The sequence below is a fragment of the Pygoscelis adeliae genome, unplaced genomic scaffold (genome assembly GCF_000699105.1).
Source record: "Pygoscelis adeliae isolate BGI_AS28 unplaced genomic scaffold, ASM69910v1 Scaffold139, whole genome shotgun sequence".
NCBI lineage: Eukaryota > Metazoa > Chordata > Aves > Sphenisciformes > Spheniscidae > Pygoscelis > Pygoscelis adeliae.
In genome coordinates this window covers 477,836-499,478 of record NW_008825613.1, presented here as the reverse complement: position 1 = coordinate 499,478, position 21,643 = coordinate 477,836, and the positions used below count along the sequence as shown (strand labels likewise).

At 40.1% G+C, this 21,643-nt stretch overlaps 2 protein-coding genes across 2 annotated transcripts in view; both read right to left on the bottom strand.

Annotated features, from left to right (window-relative positions):
* The window catches only part of LOC103924271, a 391,194-nt gene that overhangs the window by 215,971 nt on the left and 153,580 nt on the right, over positions 1-21,643 (bottom strand). The gene's annotated exons all lie outside the window — the stretch shown is intronic.
* Positions 1-21,643, bottom strand: part of LOC103924270 (protocadherin-15) — a 376,716-nt gene that overhangs the window by 201,493 nt on the left and 153,580 nt on the right. Inside the window, exon 9 of the mRNA XM_009332761.1 lies at positions 15,055-15,167. Within this exon, the coding sequence (XP_009331036.1) occupies positions 15,055-15,167 (113 nt within the window). The remainder of the gene's footprint in view (positions 1-15,054; positions 15,168-21,643) is intronic.

Sequence of the window (21,643 nt, the reverse complement as noted above, 5' to 3'; positions counted from 1 at the left end):
TACAGAATTTTCTTTCCTGTCGAGCTAGCAGGGATCTGTTTGGTGAGATAAACTAACCTTTGACAACAGAACAACCTCCAGATGGACACTGATGCATGGGCAAGACTGGTGCTCCTGTTGCACCATCTCTGCTCCCTGTGCTCATTGCCACTGGAGGAAGGCAAAGCACAGGAGAGCTGGAAAGACCCATGGTGGGGATACTTGCACAGTCGGGGTGATACAGCTGCCGAGGAATGCTGTGGGCGAAGAAGACTTGGCAGGCTATCAGCATTATTCAGAGCTGGAAGCACCCGTCTTCTCCATTCCACATGCCCCAGGTTCACAATGTCATCTCCCACCGTGCAAAGCAGTTTAGTCTTGTCTCAGACAAACATCTAATAGAAAGCAAAAGTCACCTTTGCTTAAACTCAGGGTTCCTATTTCTCCATGGATTCACAGAACGAGACTTTTGCACTGCACCCTTGTAGAACACTTCAGGAATACTTAGTCCAGAAAATCTATCATAAGATGCATGAAAACCAAACAGCCTGCAGTTTATCTAAGACACTTCCATGTTGCTGCTCCTCCACAAGACCTCAGAGTTGATCTCCCCAGTGAATTTTAATAGGCTAATTAGAAGGAAAACAACAACAACAAAAACCAACAACAACAAAACACCCAACAACTCCTAACAATCCTGGTGGTTAATGGCTCAAGTATCCAGCAGAGCAGCCAGACACACACTGCACAACTTTATCTAACCTGCCATACAGAAGATATATTTTCTCTTTCCAGCTTTGATTCTGTTTTACCTTGCCAGCCCTTGCTTCTATGCCTGCATCCTCTCCAGCCACCGGTCTAAAGCAACACAGCAGGTCCCTGCCTCTCCATTTCAGCTGTTATTTCTGAGCAGTGTTAACTCACAGCTTTGACCTCCTGGGAAGATGGCTGCCACCTCTTCCAACCTAGCTAAAACTTATCTCAGCATCATCCCTTCCATCATTCATTCAAAACTTACCTACAAAGACAGAAGCAGCATCGTATAAATACTACCCTGTCTGTTCCCACGCTCTGCCCATTAGGCTTTTAAAGGTCTTGCTCAGCATCCAGTGAAGGTAATGGGGGTGTATGCAAATTCAGATTATCTTAATTCAAAACATTCAGCTCAAGATACTTTAAATCGGATTTCTGCCAGACTTTGCCAACTACGACTACCATAATGCTGGGGTCAACAAATACCTGACATCCGATCACTGTTGCATATAGTTCAGTAACAGACTTTGCTGAATGAACAGATTCTCAAAAACCCTGGTTGCCTCATGGAAGGCCACACAATTTTACTTTCACATCCTTAAGGTTACAGTAAGATACTATTACATTTGCTATCTGTCAGTCCTACAATGAAACAGCCTCGCTTTCTCTTCTGTTCTTTTTGACTTCAGTACTCATATCGGCATCTTAACTCCACATAGCTGGTAAAGAGGAAAGGCTGTGAGACAGATCCACGAGAATAACTTCAGAGTACAAAGCTGAGCGTAGGTGAAATACAGAGGCCTAAATCCAAAGCTCTAGCTTTCAGCCTCCCCGCTTAGCTGCTGCATAGCACCTACAGAGTCTGGATTCCAGGATGTCCCATTTTCTTTTTTTCATGTAGTGCCTTTCAGCATGTTTCTGCACATGCAGAGAAGTGCTCCACTGGGCAAAGCAAGCTTCATCCCTCATCCAGGCCTGATGTGAGTCCAGAGAAGGTGCATTACTTCCCTGTAACTATATTTCTTCATGACACACTGTTTTATGATAAAAATTGCAAGGTCCATACCTGCAAGCACCATCAGCTGGTGCATTTCGGGCAGTAGTAGCACCAGTAACGGGCATGTTTCACGCCCACTCTTCACAGGCAGTTTGAGCATCAATAAAAAAAAGAAAACCAGGCTTCTTTCTCTCCACCCTCCAATCCCAACAGGAGGATGAGCAAGTGGAGCTGAGGGGAAAGTGGTGCATGGGAATAAACATGAATTAACACATCTTAACAACAGTTGGGACATAAGTAACTTTTTTCTCCTTCAGGTGACAGGCTACATGTACATGCAGTGTGGGAGAGCGGAATTGAGACCTTCAAACGATCTACAAGAAGGTCTGAGACTTAAGGAAAGCAAAGGTAGATGGATGTTTCCTCCAGAGACAGCAGATCCGCAGGCTTCGACAAGAGCGTGGTGCTGATGAATGGTGCTGCAGGCAGCTGCCCAGCATGAATCACCCCTGGTAAACTGCAGGAGGGGTATGAGCAAAGGGGCTCACGCTGGAAGCAGATTTCTTTGTTAGCTATTTAACAACATCATTTCACATAGTCTGCAACTGTAGTGGCAACTAACCTGAGAAGAAACTGCGAAGACCTTTTAAGTATTTCAACAGCACCCATGAAGATGAGTTATTCACTCACCCCTCCTCCAAAAGATCTCATCTGGTCAATATGACAAGATAACATTTGCCCACCACCTAGTGCTTGGACAGAACTGGCATTGCTCAGAAGAGACATGATTTCTGTAGGGTGGAGGGGAAAAATGAATGAATTTTGCAAGAAATCCTGTTGGAATTAAATTTTGGATAGGTTACCTTGAAATCTCTCCCCTAAAGACCATTATACAGCAGACTGACTTATAAAGGCTTGCATTTCATTTATCCTTCTGGCTGAAGCGATGTCTACATTAAATAGCTATTTGAGAAAATATAGAAACACTCCTGGGAACAGACTGGGATCTCATCTTTGCTGCTTTAAATATTTCCTCACAAGGATCATTCCTTCCTTGGTGTAAACCTCAAGCTTCAAGAAACTCAGGTTCAGAAATCTTTCTTCTTCCTTTTGCATGCAACCTTTATCAGGCCTGAAAGTCTCTACAATTCCCTCCTGAAAATGCCCACTCTAACACGTGTACACACACGCAATCTTCAGATCCAGGAAAAAAAAAAAATCACACTGGCAAAAGGGAATACGAGCATATTCTAAGCAGCAGCACTAAGTATTCCCATATTCCTTTGTTGCTGTGTGTTTTTCTTGACTTGCTGGTAAATCTAGCACACGCAACCACCCACATAACAGCATGTTTCTGACAATTTTTAAAATTCATATATTGCCTTTCTGATCCAGTTAAAATAGACAATGCTCTGTTTGCCACAATAATGAAAACACTGAAAATAGTATCTAAAATAACAATAGAACTTATCACAGACCTCCTGACCCCAGAAAATGAAGGTAGGTTATCACCATCTAATAAATAACTGGTCCAATAATGTCTGAAACCTAAAAAAAGTGCAAAATAAATATTAGTGGTGAAAATAGTCTAGTTTACACCAATATCAGCCCTAAGAATTTTTCTTGGAACCCATGCAACCAATCAGTCCATTAAAATGAACTTCTTCATGCACTACTTGACCAAAGAGTTTGCTGAAATTAATGCCTCTAGTCTTTTTTTCTTCACAACCAAGGTTTTTTGAATTGCAGTTAGGTCCTAAAGTAATTTACTCTATTTGAGTAAATTACTTTTATTCAGAAATACAGCTATTTCTGTAAATAAAAGACATTACAGAACCTACCATTTATGGATTTTAATATTTTCATTGCTCTGTGAGTGATGACACACAATTTAGGGTCAATCTTAACTCACAATCACTGGTCTTTCTAATGTGTATCTGTAACAATGCTCTAAAAGCAAGGAAAAACATTTACCATGCTGAGATGCTGCCAAACACAGGAAAAACTTGCTGTTTTCAATATGTATGTTGTAACTTTGGTGAAAGACTGATATGAAGAAACGTTTTATTGATGTATAGGAAAGGGTTTGCTTTTCCTGCACCCTTTTTTTCCTCTCCTTCTTCACAAACACAAAACCTGTCTCCGCACTCAGATTTTCAATTCTACATCAACTCTCAACACTGTATTACACACAAGATAGAAAAAAAGGCCACCTCAAAGAACATACATTTCCAGACTATTTGGACTAGGTACGCTTGTGTGACAGTGATAAGCCAAGAGAAGTAATTGAATACTGAGTTCACATAAGGGGTGAACATTTGAAAAGCCAATTTAAAAAGCAGTTATTCTACTTAATACCTACAGGAGATGCACAGCAGTTCAACCCAACTAATGATTTTTAAGATTTCATCATTTTCAGGAACTAGATTGAGCAACTACTTAATGAAAATACATTTCTTCCATTCTTTTTCTAATCTGTCAACATGAGTACAAAAACACCCTCATTTGTTCAGTTCATGTTCTATTTTGAGGCAGAGCAATCACCCTGTTCCCCATTACAGCTGATACACCTCTACTGTTGTGCAAGAACATCACAGGAGACTATCTTCAGTTGCATTTCAAAAGAGAGAGACAAAAACAAAGCAGTTCCAGACCAAGGGCAAAATATTTTTTGAAAACCGTACTTGTCATGGGGTCTATATTTTATTTTCCACTTTTTACTCAAAGAAATTTGAGAGAAAACACCAATACTTAGGAAGATGAGCTTTTTAACACATAGGTTACTTTCTAGAGACCTATTCAATAGCAATCTCTGTGAAGTTTTCTCAAAGTTCTCAACTGCTGCAGCCCAGACAGGTACTTCAAACTAGTAAGTCTTTATCATGTAGACTAAACTAAACAAATGGGGCATTACTCTTCATGCTGAAATCCCTATTTGCACCATTTTAAAATTCAGAAGAGCAAGGAATAAGCACAAATCCTCTTAAATGCAGGAAAATATATTCTTTAAAATACACTGGAAGAGGGGAAAATTAGAGCTACCCTGAACAAAGATAACAAATAAAGGTCAACAGAGCCAAGAGATCAAAACAGGATGAGAAGAGCTGGAGGCCGACATTATTACAAAAACCTACCAAACATGCAGATATGAAGTTTCTGAAGTGGTGAAAAAAGTTAGATAATTCAGGACTTTTTAAGTCTCAAAAAACATGGACTTTGGACCATTTCTGTAAGAGCAGTCCAGGAATTTCCAGTCTAGTGAGCCTCAACTGATGCACGTCTTCTCATTGCCTGCTAACATTGTGTTTTCTTCTGGTGTTTTCTGAAACTCATAATAAAAGAACATCATAAGAAGAATTGTACTAGAACAGACAATAATCCCTCCAGTGCAAAATCACGGTTGCAGCTGCAGCCAAAGACACAAGCCTAAAGAAGAATGTAAGCAGCTCAGATTTCCCTGGATTTCTCTTTATATCAATAGACTTTTCTTCCACGAGCCAGCCCTGCCTCCCCTTGAGCCCATGTCAACTTTCAGCCCCACATCGTTGCCCGTCAAAGCAGACAAACTATATTAGAGGAACAACCACCTTATTTTGTCTGTTTTAAACTTGCCACCTGCTTGTTTCATTTGATAACTCCTAGCTCTTGCATGGCAGGAGACACTGAACTATTGATTCCTCTTCAATCTCAGAACTGTTACACTATATTTTATGGGTGTCTATTGTACCTTCTTCCTTCCTCACCTGATATGAACCTGCTTCAGTTCTGCTCTGTCCTTTCTGTGATAGAGACCAGAGCTGTGCACTCTGGTCAAGACACATGCACAGCCTGGATCTGTACAGTACCGCAGTGATTTTTCCTCTGTTCCATTTTTCCTCATAATTTCTAATGTTCAATTTGCTTTTTTGCCTTTTTTTTTTTTTGACAGCCACAGAACACTGTGCCAATCTTCACACTCAGTTATCAGTTACAATGCCAACATCTCATACCCAAGTCATGCCAGAACCCATCATTTTGTGTATAAGCCCAGGATGATCTTTTCTTGTATCACTTTATTTTTAAGCTATGCCTAATTTTATCAGCTGTTTTATCACCCACTCATTTGGTCTCACAAAGTCCTTCTGCAATTCTACAGTCAATCCTCATCTTTACTACCAGAATAGTAAGGGTGGGGGAACAGCATCTATGTCAACCAGCTGATCAACCCAGCAAAGAGATGACAACCAACAACCAAGTGAGGAAGTGGTGGACCCAGGCTGGTCACCAAAGCCTGCAGGGCGATATGAGCAGGAGGGATCCCCATAACCATTAAAGCAGGGCTGAAGGGGGACCACCCTCATATGCACATAAATAAGGGAATGCCAACAGGGCAGCATTATAGGTAAAGCTCTCAAAGCCTTTCTGTGAAGTCAGCATGACCATATGCCCCCCCTGAAGTGTCTGTACATTAATACACAGAGTACAGGAGCAGACTTTGGCTTATCTCAGAGATCTGCTTGGCAGGATCCCATTGGATACAGTCTTAGAGAGAAGCAGGGTGCAGGAGAGCTGGTTGACTCTCATAAATCACCTTCTGCAAGTCCGAAAAGGGTCCATTTTGACAAGCAGGAAATCAAGTGAAGTTGGCAGCAGGCCTGCGTGGATAGGCAACGAGCTCCTGACAAAACTCAAACATAAAAAGGAAGCCTACAAGAACTAGAACTAGGGACAGGTGATGCAGAAAGACTGCAGAAACACTGAGCACGCAGTTTAGGGTTAACATGCAGGTTTAGAAAAGCCAAAGCCCACCTGGAACTGAATGGCAACAAGAAAGGCTTCTATAGGTACATCAGCAGCAAAAGGAAGACTAGGGAAAATGTAGGCCTGCTGCTGAATGGGACAGGGTGACAGGCAACATGGAAAAGGCCGCGATACACAATGGCATTGTCTTCTCAGTCTCTACAGGCAAGACCTGACTTCAGTAATCTCCATCCTTGAGACCCAACAGAAAAGTCTGGAGCAAGGAAATCTGGAGGAGGATCAGGTTAGGGATATATTTAAACAAACTGGACATACATGAATCCAGGGGACCTGATGAGATGCACCCACACATGCTAAGGAAGCCGGCCGATGTCACTGCAAAACCCCTGTCTACTACATTTGAAAGGTTCATGGCAATTAAGAGAGGTTCCTGAGGTCTGAAAGAAAAGAAACATCACTTCTATCTTCAAGAAAGGCAAGAAAGAAGATCCAGGGAACTACAGACCTGTCAACTTCACCTCAATGCTAGGGAAGGTCATGGTAGAGCAAATCATTCTGGGAACCATTTCCAAACATATGAAGGACAAGGAGAAGATTAGGAGTCCTCAGTGTGTGTTTATGCAGGGCAATTCATGCTTGACCACCCTGACAGGCCTCTACAATGAGATGAATGGCTTGATGGGTATGGGGAGAGCAGTGGATATTATTTATCTTGACATGTGTAATGCTTTTGATACTGTCTCCATATGATCTCCTAGACAACTGGTGAAGTATGGACTAGACAGATGGACAACAAGGTGGCTGAATTGCTGGGTACACAGTGTTCCAATCCCACAGCACAAAGCGCAGCTGGAGGCCAGTTAACAGAGGTGCACCCAGGGGTCGATAGTGATACCACCACTGTTTAACATCTTTATTAATGACCCAGTTGATGTGACCAAGTGCACTCTTAGTAAGTTTGCAGGCAATAAAAAACTGGGAGAGTGGCTGATTTGCCAGATAGGTGTGCTGCCATTCAGAGGGACCTTGACAGGCTTCAGAAATGGGCAGATGGGAGTCTCGTGAAGTTCAAAAAAAGGAAAACGCCAAGTCCTGCAACTGGGGAGAGATAATCCCAGGCACCAGTACACGTTAGGGGCCAACCAGCTTGAAAGCAGCTTTGCAGAGCAGGACATGGGGGTCCTGGTGGATGAATTGAGAAAAATACCCTTACAGCAAACCTGTGCTGCATTAGGAAAAGCATTGCCAGTGGGTCAAGTGCTACTTAGCACTGGTGAGACACATCTGGAGTGCTGGGATCAGTTCTGGGGGGAAAAAAAAAACAAAAAAAAAATTTAAATATAAGTTACCACATTTAAACATAAGAAGATACTCTTTTAATCTGAGAGTAGTCAAACACCGGAGCAGGTTGCCCAGACAGGCTGTGGAGTCTCCACAGCCTTGGAGATGCTTAACACCCACCCCACCCCCAACCTGAGCAGTGGGGCTGGACTGGACAATCTCCAGAGATGCCTGCCAATCTCGGCAATTTTATGATTCTGTAATAGCTCAGGTTCATAATAAGCTTTTTTATTTCAGTATTTCAACCTTCGAGATCATTCCCAAGTTTCTTAAAAAGCAAAGGGCCCCAGCCTAGTGCTGTGCTCGATGACCTACCTGTTTTTTAAAACTGATCATTTAGCCTTGCCCTCTGCACCTGCCAGTGGCTGGCAAAGCATCCTCACTGAGTCTCCCTGTACTTCCACTCCGAACAAGAAAACAGTCTTTGTTCAGTGAAATAGGCCATACAAAACACGGCATATATGCACTTTACTTTCTGCCTTCAAAGTGCACATTTGTCCACAGTTTGGTCCTGAGACTGTTGCTGAAGCTATGCCTTCTTTTCACGTAGTGCAGTAAATTTTCAACAGCCTTGAGAGCAATGGACAGGAGAGATCAATGAAGTTCCCAACAGGAACAGAGAAACCAATTAACCTCCAGCACGAGTAGTAGGAGAGCATCAGTTTCTGTCATTTCTGCTGAGATCTGTATCAGGGAAAATCATGCACATTGCAAAGGGCTTAACTATACCGGAACAGCCAATGCACATACTGGGAGCATGTCTCTGATCCAAAGCACCTCCACCAGAAAGAAAAAGTGGCTTTTCCAGTTTCCAGGCAGTTTCTTGGGATGGGCAGGAGAAAAGGCACACAAACTCATGCCATGCTAGTATGACAGAATCATAGAATTTATGATTTCATCATAAACAATTATTTCCCTTTTCAAAAATACTTCACACCCATAGGTTGGAAAAGACCTTTAAGATCATCGAGTCCAACCATAAAAGTAACACTGCCAAGTCCACCACTAAAACATGTCCGTAAGTGCCACATCTACACGTTTTTAAATACCTCCAGGGATGGTGACTCAACCACTTCCCTGGGCAGCCTGTTCCAATGCTTGACAACCCTTTCGGTGAGGAAATTTTTCCTAATATCCAATCTATCACAACAGTATTTATGTAATCAAATATGTGCACCAATGGATGGTACTTTATATTTGTAGCCAAGCTTCACACACAATCTTTCTTCATTAACATGGAATTTGGTCTCGCTAATACTCAGGCTCAGTCTCTATACGCATACTCAAAGCAAGTAGAACTGATTTATTAAAACCTCCTGTGCCTAGTCACAGCCTATATAAATGCCACAGCCAATTCGGCAGGGGGAAGCCTTCTAAAAATTGGAAATCACACTCCATTCAAAGATTCAAGCCTGAAGCGTAAACGGAGTAGGTATTACTGCTGGAAAGTTCAGCATCACTTCTTGCAGAATGGGACCCCAAACCAATTTTCTTGTAACACTGGCATTTCAAACAGTCTATTCAACTCTGACACACAGCGTTGGCCTTCTGTTGCCACCTAAACAACAAGGAAACGCAATCCCAGTATAGAATTGTTTCTATGGCATTATCTGTCACGAGGTTAATGCCAGTCTGACTGAAACACCACCTGGGGATAACATTTTTGAGATAGGTACGTAGGATATGGAAAATACTCTATAAGGATATTCTTCAAAACATTCTGCACAGCTGTGGCACGGTGTTGAAGTACACTTCTGTTACCAACACTGTTGGGAAGGCACCAAAAAAGGTGTCACAAGGAACTGTGACACAAAGCAATTCTGTTTGTAAAAGTCTATTCCCTAAGAGCTGTAAAACTCTCAGATCCAAGGAAAAGTCTTATTAAAAAGTCAGGCTACAAATGTTATTTGAAGCTGGGAAACTTAGCACACCCCCTCCTATTTTTTAAAAATCTAATTGGAGTTTTTATTGAGATGTCCAATTTACATGAATCCTTCCCAATTTCCCAATGGCATAAATACAATCAAATACAACAGACAGTGGTTTAAGAATTAACCATACAGGTTGCATGAAAACCTACTCTGAAACTACATTATAAATTTAATTTCCCCAGTACACAGGTGTCCAAACGAGATCAACAAAACATTCCTCTATTTTTCCACCTCATGTTATAAGATTCGAAGTATTTTTAGTCATTAATACAAGCATCCCCGTGCCATTAAAAACAAAAAAATAAATTCTTGCAAGAGAAATAAAATTCCTATCCTGATTTTGAACCTGACATGCATGCATTTTCTTTACATTGGAGAAAATTTGAGGTATTGATTGTTCTAGGTAAATAACGTAGACTACAGAGATACAACCGTAAAGTGAAAAGGTATGCCTATACTTCATTAGCCTCAAAGTACTTCCAGTCTTTTTTTTCTAATGCAACTCCTACAGGTTTTATAGCAATCCTGAATGAACAAAATTCTTGATTCTTTCTTACTTACTGGATACCAACCCATTGCAATATTGATGTGTTGGAGAACGAGAGCTGACTTCTGACATATATTATCAACTGGTTATGCAACAGTTGCAAAGAAAACACTTTCCCTATTTTCCTTTACTCTATATTACTATTCATATTTTCAGTAGGACCACCTTGGGTCTTAACAGAGCTGACAAAATTTCTGTAACCATAGTAAATAACATGGCTATTTGTTTATTTAGAGGAGGATCACTTTTTGTTTCACAAGACACTGAAATAATCTAAGAAGTCATGATGTTTTTAAAGTATTTTTATAAAGCAAAAACTCTTTATGATCTGCTAGTGACAATTTCTCCCCCAAATCTCCACATATGCATTCTTTGGGCCGGACTGACAGCCCTTGTGGTAGTGTAGCTCCTCATCCTCAGGCTACTCTGAAAGCCACACGTAGGCCCTATGAACTAAATTTTATCAAAATCTGGTCTCTTACAGGTGTGGTAAATTCCACTGCAGTGTAGCATTTCCATTCATTAGAATTCCATTCACTGTGTAAGCACATCTAGCCTTCAGTAGTCCATCCACTTTGCAAATTGATTTTAACAGAAATGTCAGGTTAGATTTTGTCTGATTGATAAATAACCTACATTCAAATAGGAAAGGATCAAAGTGCATCAATTTGATTAATTTTCCTATTTGTTTCATGATATACATGCTTCAAAAAAACCCATAAAAACTCACTGATGCTTTTTAGAGCTAGTAACAAGTATGTAGTATCATGTCTACAGTGCAATGGTCATGTTTTTTCCAGAAAGGTGATCAAAGCTGCTGCCATTTTCTTCAAGCAGCTATACTCCCTTCTACAAGCAAAGAGGTACCAAAGGTGAAGTTAACTCTATTGAGGACTAAACAGATTACATGCTTTCCTGTTACAAACCATTGTCCTCCAGGAGAAAGATAGCTACGACAGTGACAATGCTAAGGAAATGTAGTTTTAATAGGTTTATTATTTTATTGAGAATCTCAGGAGATGTTTCAGCAAGGCTGCAGATCAAAGATGTAATTATTTTTTAGCCTTTGAGGTTGCTGAAAGTGTACTCCCTCTCACTGTAGCTTTGGTTTGATTTCTTCAGCAACTACCTGATGTAAAGCAGGACCATCTGCTCCAGAGGAGATTGTTCTCTCCAAAATGTCTGCTCTCCAAAGAGACATGCAAGTCCTTGCCTTTATGGACACAAATCTTCAAATGACACACATGTATTTATAAATAAAACTTAGTCCAAAAGCAGTAATTGATTTCAAAAAGGGAATTAGTATTATGGGGTGTGTTTTTGCATCTCTGGAACAATCTTTTATAACACAAACAACAGTAGGTAAAAGGAAAGAACACTTACGACTCAATGTTCACAGCCTTACACATTTTGGGTCTCCTATAGACTGTATTTTTACTTACAGTATTATTAACACTGGAAAGCCCTTTCAGTTTAAAGGCTTTAAATCCCCACGCTTATTGTGACAGCCCTGCAGTTGCCACATGGAAATTTCAATGGGACACACAAAAAAATACATGTTCTTTTGTAAAAGCCCCTGTTGCTTTGCAGGGAATGGAAGTGACAGGAGCTTCCCTAGGACGGCCAACAAGTTTGCCTCCTTGCTTATGATCAAATATCTCCTGGAGATAGCAGGGAGGCTGAAAACCAGCATTTCTTATTAAGAAGTTTAGCTTTTTCTATTGTCTACCTATTTAAGAATTCAACATTTATCAGCAATGCTGTTTTTATACCACAGATGAGCGCACCAATTTCCTGTCCGCCTTACTTCACACATTCTAATATTTGTGTATTGACTCAACCACCTTTTCCATTTCACCGTTTTCCATAATATTTTGGCAGGAAAAAAAAAATTGATCTCCTGATATCAGAGGGAATATTTTAAAGATTAAGTTTAGTGAGTCCCACAAAAATAGCATATTTTCTGTTTAAAGGGAAACATCACACATCGCACCCCCCAGATAAAATAGAATCAGATTCAACAACTTCAACACTACAAGAAATGCAAACTTGAGAATGTGCAAAACAAGAACCTGAAGATTTGATTTGGTACAAGCCTGAGACATTATACCAGTTCAAAAGGTCCCTGAACAATACAGCATTGAAACTTTTATTATTCTAGCAGGTGGCATATTATCCTTCTTACAGACTGATAATTTTCCTTATTATCCCCTTGACTGCACATATAACACAGCAATATGAACCTAATAATGCCTATAAACACTTCCATTAACAACAGAGCTTGCTATTTAGGCACAAAGAATGTGGTATCAGACCAGTGTAACTGATTTTTTTAATTGATGTATTGTGCTACTGTATATGGCTGCTGAATTTTGACAACAACGAAACCAACCAAAGTGCTACAGGGCTTTAACCTGTAACTTCTTAGCATATTAATCCACCTAAGTTTCTTCATCTGTCCTAGTGATAGCAGAACTCCACAACAGGAAGTAAGCTCAAAAATAATTTTAAAAGAATCCTATCACAAATTATTTCACTCTAAGCGTATCCAAGCCTTGTACTTTGATGCACTCAAAATCAACTGAGGTAGGAAATTAACACAAGTATTTAAAAAGGTGCTGAGCTATTCAAAGTTTCTACAAACTGCAATTTTATTTCCTCTTCCTTCATACTATGATCAGTTATATTCCTCAGAAGATACAGAAAAGACCTGTATATTAATAAACTTGTTACCATCTTCCCAGAGAAACTGCTGCCCTCTCTGAGATCATAGAATCATTTAGGTTGGAAAAGACCTTTAAGATCATCGAGTCCAACTGTTAACTTAGCACTGCCAAGTCCACCACTAAACCTAAGGAGCTTAGGTGTCCCTAAGCACCACATCTAAATGACTTCTGGAGATGCACAGCAGGAGCTTGCAAATCTGTCCCTAACTCTCCTATGCTTAATAAATGCTTAGAGTTACTGTAAAAAAGAAGAATTCCTACAAGTTACACAGGTACTAGCCACAGTCAGCTTTTGCATGGCCGCGCACAGGCACACTTGGGGACCGAGGTCGCTCTGTCACATTGTATTTGTGTATGTTCCTTCATTCTTCCTTATTTTGAGAGCAGAAGAGTGTATCATTGTTCCCCCCACTCCCAAATGCTTGAAAGATTGAGCTTTGCTTCTGCTCTGAAGAAAAAAAAAAGAACAAAATCCTACTCACATTCTCCCTGAGGACCAATAGCAAGCATTTTGGTCTGACTGCATGACAGGCCAAAAGCATCAAGGCTGGGAGCTAGCAAAACTATGGCACATGATTTCCATAGGCTGGTATTGAAGAAGCTGCTATTGCCAAAGGGACTGCTTGCTGCCAGTGCCACCCTTAACATCTCCAAAAAAAATGAGAGGGGTAGGAGAGGCAAATAAATAATTCTTACCACATGAGCGCAACCCTTGTACTTAGATTAAATACTACTAACAAACAGCAAGAGCTTTGACATCCCTGTGTAAAAACATGCTGCAGTTTGGAAAGCCCACTCTTTATTCTACATGAAATACACTGATAAATACACAAGTGATTAACTACTTTAAAATAGACTACTGTGATTCCTTTCTCTTTTATTTGCTCCTCTGCTTACCAATAAATACATCAAAACCTATACAATTTTCTGTGTCATTAGACAACAGCTTTAGGGACAACTCCAGACTGTCTCCAACAGAATGAAATGTAATTCTGCTTTATTCTCATTAGAGACCGTCTTTGCTGAACTGACTTTTGCAGTCTGTTCACACAAATTTCACCTGCAGCAAAGCTTACAGCTTTGTACAATTTTACTCAAAGTAAAATTAATAGCTTACTACATTTAACAAGTTTAGCAATTAAATATTGATATCATCACCTCCTGTTCTTTTCCTCTTAATCTTCAAATTGGTAAAGAAAGCAGCAAATACTGAAAATATTTTATACTTGCAAAACTGGGACTCAGTAACCAGATTAAGATACATTTTGAGATTTTCTGTAAAGACACACTCTTCACAACTAACTGATATGTGCTTTGATCACTTGGCTCAGTTAAGAACTGTAGGCTGTTATTGACTCAGACTGTAAAATTAAGGACAAAGCAGTATGTACAAAAGAGGAGGGAAGCCAACTCTCTTCATCAATGGTAAGATTTGAAAAGACCAGCCCCACAGAAGCGGTTTATGTCTTTTCCCAGCAATAGGAGCTGAATGAGATCAGCACTAGTTATGTTTCAGAAACTTTCTTTTTATTCAGTAGCAGAGCTCTGGAGTGAACTTCCTTTTTTTTTTTTTTTGAATCATCCCTGAACAAAAACAAATAAACAAGCAAGCAAAAATTGCTACAAGCTGTGAAAATGATTTTTTGTTCTCCTCGCTCCCAATATTCAGTACTTAGACAATTATTTGTATCTATGTGATTCTCTAGCATGGGTTGTAAACTGGAGAAAACGTGAACTATAAAACAAATGCATTCTCAGTACAACTGAGTTCGTAAAAGCAAATGTACAAGTGGCACATAGTTTGTTCATACAATATCAATATAACATGAAATGTTAGAACTCTACCACAATTTATTCCCTTTTCAAAAATACTTCACACCCTTCTTCCCTGTGATTGTGCTAAATGATGTCTAACAGGCTAAAAAATAAAAAAGAAAAATGCAGGAAAGACAAGCAAGCCCACCCCACATTTTCTCTAGAGCTTTTTGTTACTAAGCAGTTTTCAAAAGCATATGGAAATATGAATTCAGCCAAAATTACCTTAATAACCAAGTCAAACTTCTGGTGTAAATCCCTATTTATTGGCTTTAGGAGTGTGAGTACAGCTGTTGTGAGATTCATATGGAAATACTGTGGATAATCCTCAGGAGTACCTGTAAAAAAGACATTGAGGTTTGAACAAATGCTGTTTCTGAAAGATTTAGTTAAACAATATATTTGTTTTACTCATTAGTCATCAAAGGAACAAAAACTAATCCTGCTATTTTAAGGATAAAATATTGCATCATGTGTACATGGAGCTTTAGGATACTACTAACATTATGCATTTAATACTATCATTATTTCCTTACTCTCCCTAACCATGAAGATTCTTCTCAACTGGGAATCCCTAAGTACTTGATAACAACAGGAGCCCAAACACATCTGCAGCTCGTGGAAATTCTGCTTCTTGGCTTCCAGGAGATATGTATAAATCTAATCAGATAAGAGGACATATGGAAAAATAAGCTTTCCCTGCAAATCATGTTCCACTTGTATCCACCACATTCCTGAAACGCAGCTTCCTAAACACATACCACTGAGATTTTCTCTCTCCAGTTTTGAAGTACATTTCCCCTGAAGTATTGCTAGACATAGGCTGACATTAGTCACAAAGCAGAGAACACTATGAATTGTTTTTTGAGTGCACACATTTAAACAAAGAAAATACACAATAAGGTGCTCTGACAAAGATGTTACCACTAAGTTCATGATAGCCATCTTATTGCTTTCAGATGATGCCCTGACATTTGCAATTTAAAATGCACATTTTAAGTACCTTAGTTCTTGTAGCCCTCTGTCGCACCTATGGGCAAGCTCTTTAATGCATTATTAATAACATATACATAAGTAACAACAGATACGTTATTTTAGAAATCCTTCTAAGAAAAGAAGTTTCTTATCAGGGAGGAAGCATCAGATGAAACCTCATCTGTGTCTAACAGCTTCCATTTATTGTCAACAGTAAATACTGTCTTCATGGCTCTAAGTTTCCAGGATACTTTCCAACTCAGTCAAAACAGAAGCAGTCAGAGCCTGAACAGATTTGCTAACCCATGGAGATCCAACAAGGGCTATGCAAAGGATGAAGACAGCCATGACCTTGCTGTGCCTGGCCCGTAGGCTGGCCAGCAAGGCAGTTGCAGCCCAAAAACTTTCACATGGTACCTTGCTCAAGCCAAAAGGCTCTAGCAGCATAACCAGACATAGGAGGAGGTAAGAATTAAGCTACAGTGATTTCCAGCTGCATGATTCTCAAAGAAAGTACACAAAAAAGTAGCAATGGTGAAGCATTAATTGCCAGGGCAGGATACAGCAATAAGCATATGGGATACTGTTCAGCAACAGTCTCTAGCCTACCAGGGAACAGAGGCTATACCAGTTTTTTTTCTAAAATACTTTCTTCTAAAAGAAATGGGATATCCTCTCCTCATTTGTGTGGCAGAGCGTGCCTTCTCTAGCCTCTGTGTCTCATCCCAGTTTGTTTTGGTTTAACTGTCTGACTTCCCCTGAGCCAGCCCGACTCTCAGCTGGGGAGATGTGAGAGCACAAATATGAACAGAGCAGGGCTCAGAAAGCCAAAGTGTTTAGAAACAGCATGCACTCTGGCATCTCACAGCTTATCAGTATTACTAAAAGTATCCAAAAAACTCCCCCCAAAAAATTACAAGTCTATAATCTCAAGTAATTTTAAGTCTGAGAATAGTCCTGTGTAGCAGCCGAGAGGCAGCAGGCACTCCTGGCTGATGGTATAAACGCCCCAGTAAGTCCTCTGAGCTCATGAGTTACGATATCTTAAAGCAACCATGAGAGCAGGACAAATATTGCCGTGCCAATACAGTATAACAGGGCATAAGATTCAACACAAAAAAATACCACTTTTCTGATAAATGATGCTGTTATTTATTCACCATTCAAGTGGAATGATTAGAAACTGCTTTCAGAAAGTCAGTAGCTATCCCAGGAGACAGATTACTGTCCAAACTCATGTGCAATGCTTTAATTTGCAACTCATCATATGACAACCGTTCACTATACCGTGTGTCTATTGTGCATATATTGTGTGTGTATATAGTGAACATATATATATACACACACTGTATATATTCTGCAAATATCTCTGTATACATGTATGCCATACACCCAGAGAGGAGTAACAGGAACAACCACTATAGATTATTTTTTCTATTACACCACCAACATAAATGCAGAGTTTCTAGCTCCAAGTCCTGCCCCCCCTTCCCTCCCTTTTAATTTCGACTCCTAATTAACTGATCTAATTGTTTAAGAGCAGTAGGCATTCAGCAGGGAGCTCCAAGCTTTTGGCAGATAACAGCTTGCTGTAGTCTTAGGAGGCTGCACATCACAAGGTCTGATGCTGAAGATAAGAAAAATGAAGAAATGAAGGACTAAATGCAAAAGTAAAAACCAAGACATTCTCTGAAGGAGAACAAATACATAGGGGAGGATGGAGACAGCTATATGAGGCACAAAGTTATCTACAGCAGGGAAGATGAAGCTAATATTGTGTCAGGATGCCAGGAAAGAATCCAAGAAAAAGAAAAAGAAAAAAAAAACCCACCAACCCCCCCCCCAAAAAACAGGTAAAGGAGGAAAAGACAGCAAGGAGGATGATCAGGAAAGTCAAGATTAGAGTATAATAGAGCTGGATTGCCTGAATCCTAACTGATGATGCCTGCTCAGCTGCTGCCTGCCACAGTAAGAGTTCAAACTTGATACCTTAAATTCTGAAAGTAAAGTTTCCCAGGAACAGAGATATCTACTTCTGCATACACAAAAATATTTGTATTTTGACAGAGCAGACCAACCCTCAGTCCACACTGTTGCCTGATCTGCTTCCAGAAAGGAGGAATTTCCTACTGCAACTGTAACTATGTGCCTTCCAAACCTGTCACCTGCATATTACAAACAACAGAGAACTGTTCACACCACCCCTACACTGCCAGTCTCTCACAAGTCCAACCTGCAAGAAGATGTAACCCAGGAAAAGCAGAGAGGTCTAAAGCTCTACGGATGAGCACTGAGTCTCCTGCCTCCAGAAATTCAGCTGGTCTGTGTGTTTGGAGAGGTCTAGAGTATCAAAAGGTGGTGGGTCAGCACACGCTGGCAGGTCTGTAAGCACCCTTGAGAAAGGAGGGCAGCACATGAGGGGTGGCATGTGGTTTCTTTTCTGTACTTTAGCACATGGAGATGAGATTGTACCATCTGCACCAAAAATGAGCACTGAGTGCTCAACAGACCTCTGGTTACACTCTTTTGGCCCATGCAACAGAAGCAGCGAGCTGACAGCCCCAACATGACCTCTTCTACTTGATGATCTTACAGCAGAAAGGAATACCCACAAAGCCAAGAGAACTCTTAGCTTTGCTTTTCTTGGAGCCAGAAGAGGGCTTTTGTGGGGCACGTTGCCTGCCAGGCAAATGCATCAGGGAGCTCACAGGACTGGAGAGAACCTGCCGAAAATGTTGTTGTGTTTTTTCGCTCTTCATTTAAATATCTAACAAATAGAACACTTAATTGTTCAAAATTGGCAGCAGAAATCACAGACAGGTCCAGGGTCAAAACCAGAAGCTGATGATTTAGAGGAAAAATTGGTATTTCCCAAGAACCAGCCCCAGAGAAAAGAAAGCCTTAAAATTACTAATAAAAATAGCTAAAGGAAAACCTTCAAACAGGGCTGAGCAGTAAATACAAGAGTAGCACAGGGCCGTGATGCAGTTAGCACCAACAAAAAAAATAGGGTGAGACTGCAGATGAGAGAAGGTGAGCTGGCTTCTACCCCCTTTTTATTGCACACACCCTACATGCAAAGGCAGGGGGGCTTGCTTACATACTTGCATACACCAGACACTATATGTGGGTCTATTGCAATGACCCAAATATATTAACATTCCTGAAAGTCAAGGATTGGAAAAATTAGTGCATGGAAAAAAAATTTCCAAACATCATGTTTCCAAATGTAAAGATATTGGGCATTTTATAAGAAATGAAATATTACAGTATGGCCCTAGTTCAGTCCTCCTCTCTGAAGAACTTTACTGTACTTTGGGAGTTTTTCATTATGTACTTTAGCCAATACTTTAAATAGAAGGCAACAATCCCAGCAGTACTATGCTGTAACTAGTTCTCTAATCTTAGGATGACCCTAAAGAATATTTAAGACCTAATCTTCTATCATTTTATCAGTACCAGTCCATAACTACTTGAACAAGTACATTCAGACATCTTGATACATCCTTTGAAAGGACTGTACTCAGAGGTCAGAATGAGAAAGAAAGCAGAAAATAATGGGCTAGCAACACCCTTGGAATATTTCATCATTTCTCAAGTGCCTTACCCTCAAGTAACTTTTGTCTTCAGCACTGCTATGCTCATGTGAATGTGTAACAAGACTTCCACAGGCGTTTATAGTTACCTCATCAAGTAAGTCTAACTCCTTTTCAATGAACTGCAGGGGAACCTGTTGTTGGAACTGAAGAGGTTCACTCGTACCCTCCTCATGGGAAGGATCACAAGATTTGGTGAAAGCAGCACTGAGGCATCTACCTGAACACTTGAAAGGCTAATTAGCTTGAAAGCATCAGTCAGAGATCTTTATGGGCACTTAAAGGATGAGGTTAGTAAGCCACATCAAGTAGAAGCAAGTTATCGCTGCGTTAAAAGAAACACGTCTTCACAGTAGATCCTAAAGATACTGAGAAAGATGCGCAGACTTCATATATAACATTCATAGTGCCCAAAGCATATGCCAGGACTTGACTTGCACAGGTGTGCAGGGGAAAGAAGAAAGCAGGGTAAAAGAAGAGCCAAATTATAACTCAATCAAGTCAAATAAAATGCAAAATCATTCTCATATTCAGTAAGCAGCTTACTCTCTCATTCTATGGGCATAGTTCAAACCTTCCAGTGTTTAAATAAAGACATATCCAAAGATATAACGAACAAGTACATTTAGATCTAAAGCAAGGGGAAAATCCATATAACGAGAAATATCTGCAAGGCCTATTTACTGTGAAACTATTTAATATTTTCTGAGGTAAAGGCTAAAATATAAATAGCACTGCATACTGGCAAAGATGAAGGCAGACTTAAAATCTAAAATTAAATCATTTTGAAGACCACAGGAAAAAAAAAAAAAAAGAAAAGAAAAAACACAGCCTGTTCATTGAAAAAACCTCAAAACCCCCCCAAACCAACCAAATTGCTACAATACATCTTTCTGAATTATTTCTTTGAGGTCAAAACAGTCATTCAAACATTAAAAATATTGCAGGTTAGTGAAACACAATTTTTAGTAATTTCTCTCCTGAAGAACTTTGCGAGTTACACAAAGAACATTAAAAAAATAGACTAAATGTTGCACTAGGGCATAACTGTCAATAGGAGAATTTATAAATTAAGCTAAGTCAATTTTCAAACATAAAAACACCTAGTATATTTACTCTACAAGTGTTTACAAATTTCCTTACAAAACAATTTTGCTGAAAAAGGACTAGTTGGCAGCAATGCATCCCTTGGTCTGCCAGATTTGAACCCAGTTACAGCCTGAAGGAATCTAGCTTTGCTTCATGGCTATCCAAACAAAACCTGATTTCTTTTCTTAGAGGATGCTGAGGTCTGCCATGCTGAGGCTAGTCTGCCATGGCCATGTCCCTTGCCATGGTCCTGGGAGCAGAGCCCTGGAAATGCCTCAAGACTAGTCTGTTGGCATGGAGCGGCTTCAGGCTCCTGCATTTTGCACACAGAGCTCTGGACCTGCACATTCAGTACAATGGTACCTGGTACAGTAGCGATTCATTTGTACTGTTAAGATGGCTCTTAAAATGACAGGCATATCAAACCATCAAACCTACTATTTTTCCCCTTTCGCAACAGAACTATAATATCTATAAGCATATTTTTTTTAATGACAAGCAAAACTACGCAATCTGCTCATTAAAATCTTTACTTCCACCTCTCCATGGTTGAGAAAGCCACGTAGCTGCAGTTTAACACAGCAAACATGAAACAGATGCGATTCCACAAAACACACAATTTTCAATTCCCACGCTAGTCAGAGGGCACAGAAATTACTACATCAGTCTCTGTACTTTGGGAAGAGCAGGGCAGGTGGAGGACTGCAACTGCAAACCACTGCCTTAGGCCTTTCCACTATCAAATCACACAAACTAAGCAATTGGAAACAAATGCCAAACACAGGAAAGTAGTAGGGGCAAACAAACAAACAAACCACAGCAAAATACAAGAAATCCCCCAGCTAAGTGGGTATTCTCTGAACTCTTTCTAGAACTGCATTCCTCTCTGGCCAGAAAACAGCACAGTCAACTAAACAAACACTAAATTACAAGGGAAAGCATGCAAGCTCACAGGCAGCAAACTTAAAGGTGGATGCAGTAAGACCCTTTAAGTTGCTCTGTGCCAGAAGACTTTTGGAAGGAAACCTGCTCTGATTGCCTTTCTTTAGCCTCTTTTATTGCACCTTTGCACCTGTGAATGAAAAATGCATTGCAGCATAGCTACGAGCACAGACAAGTCTCTTGCTTGCTGTGTTGCTCCATTTGCTAAGCCA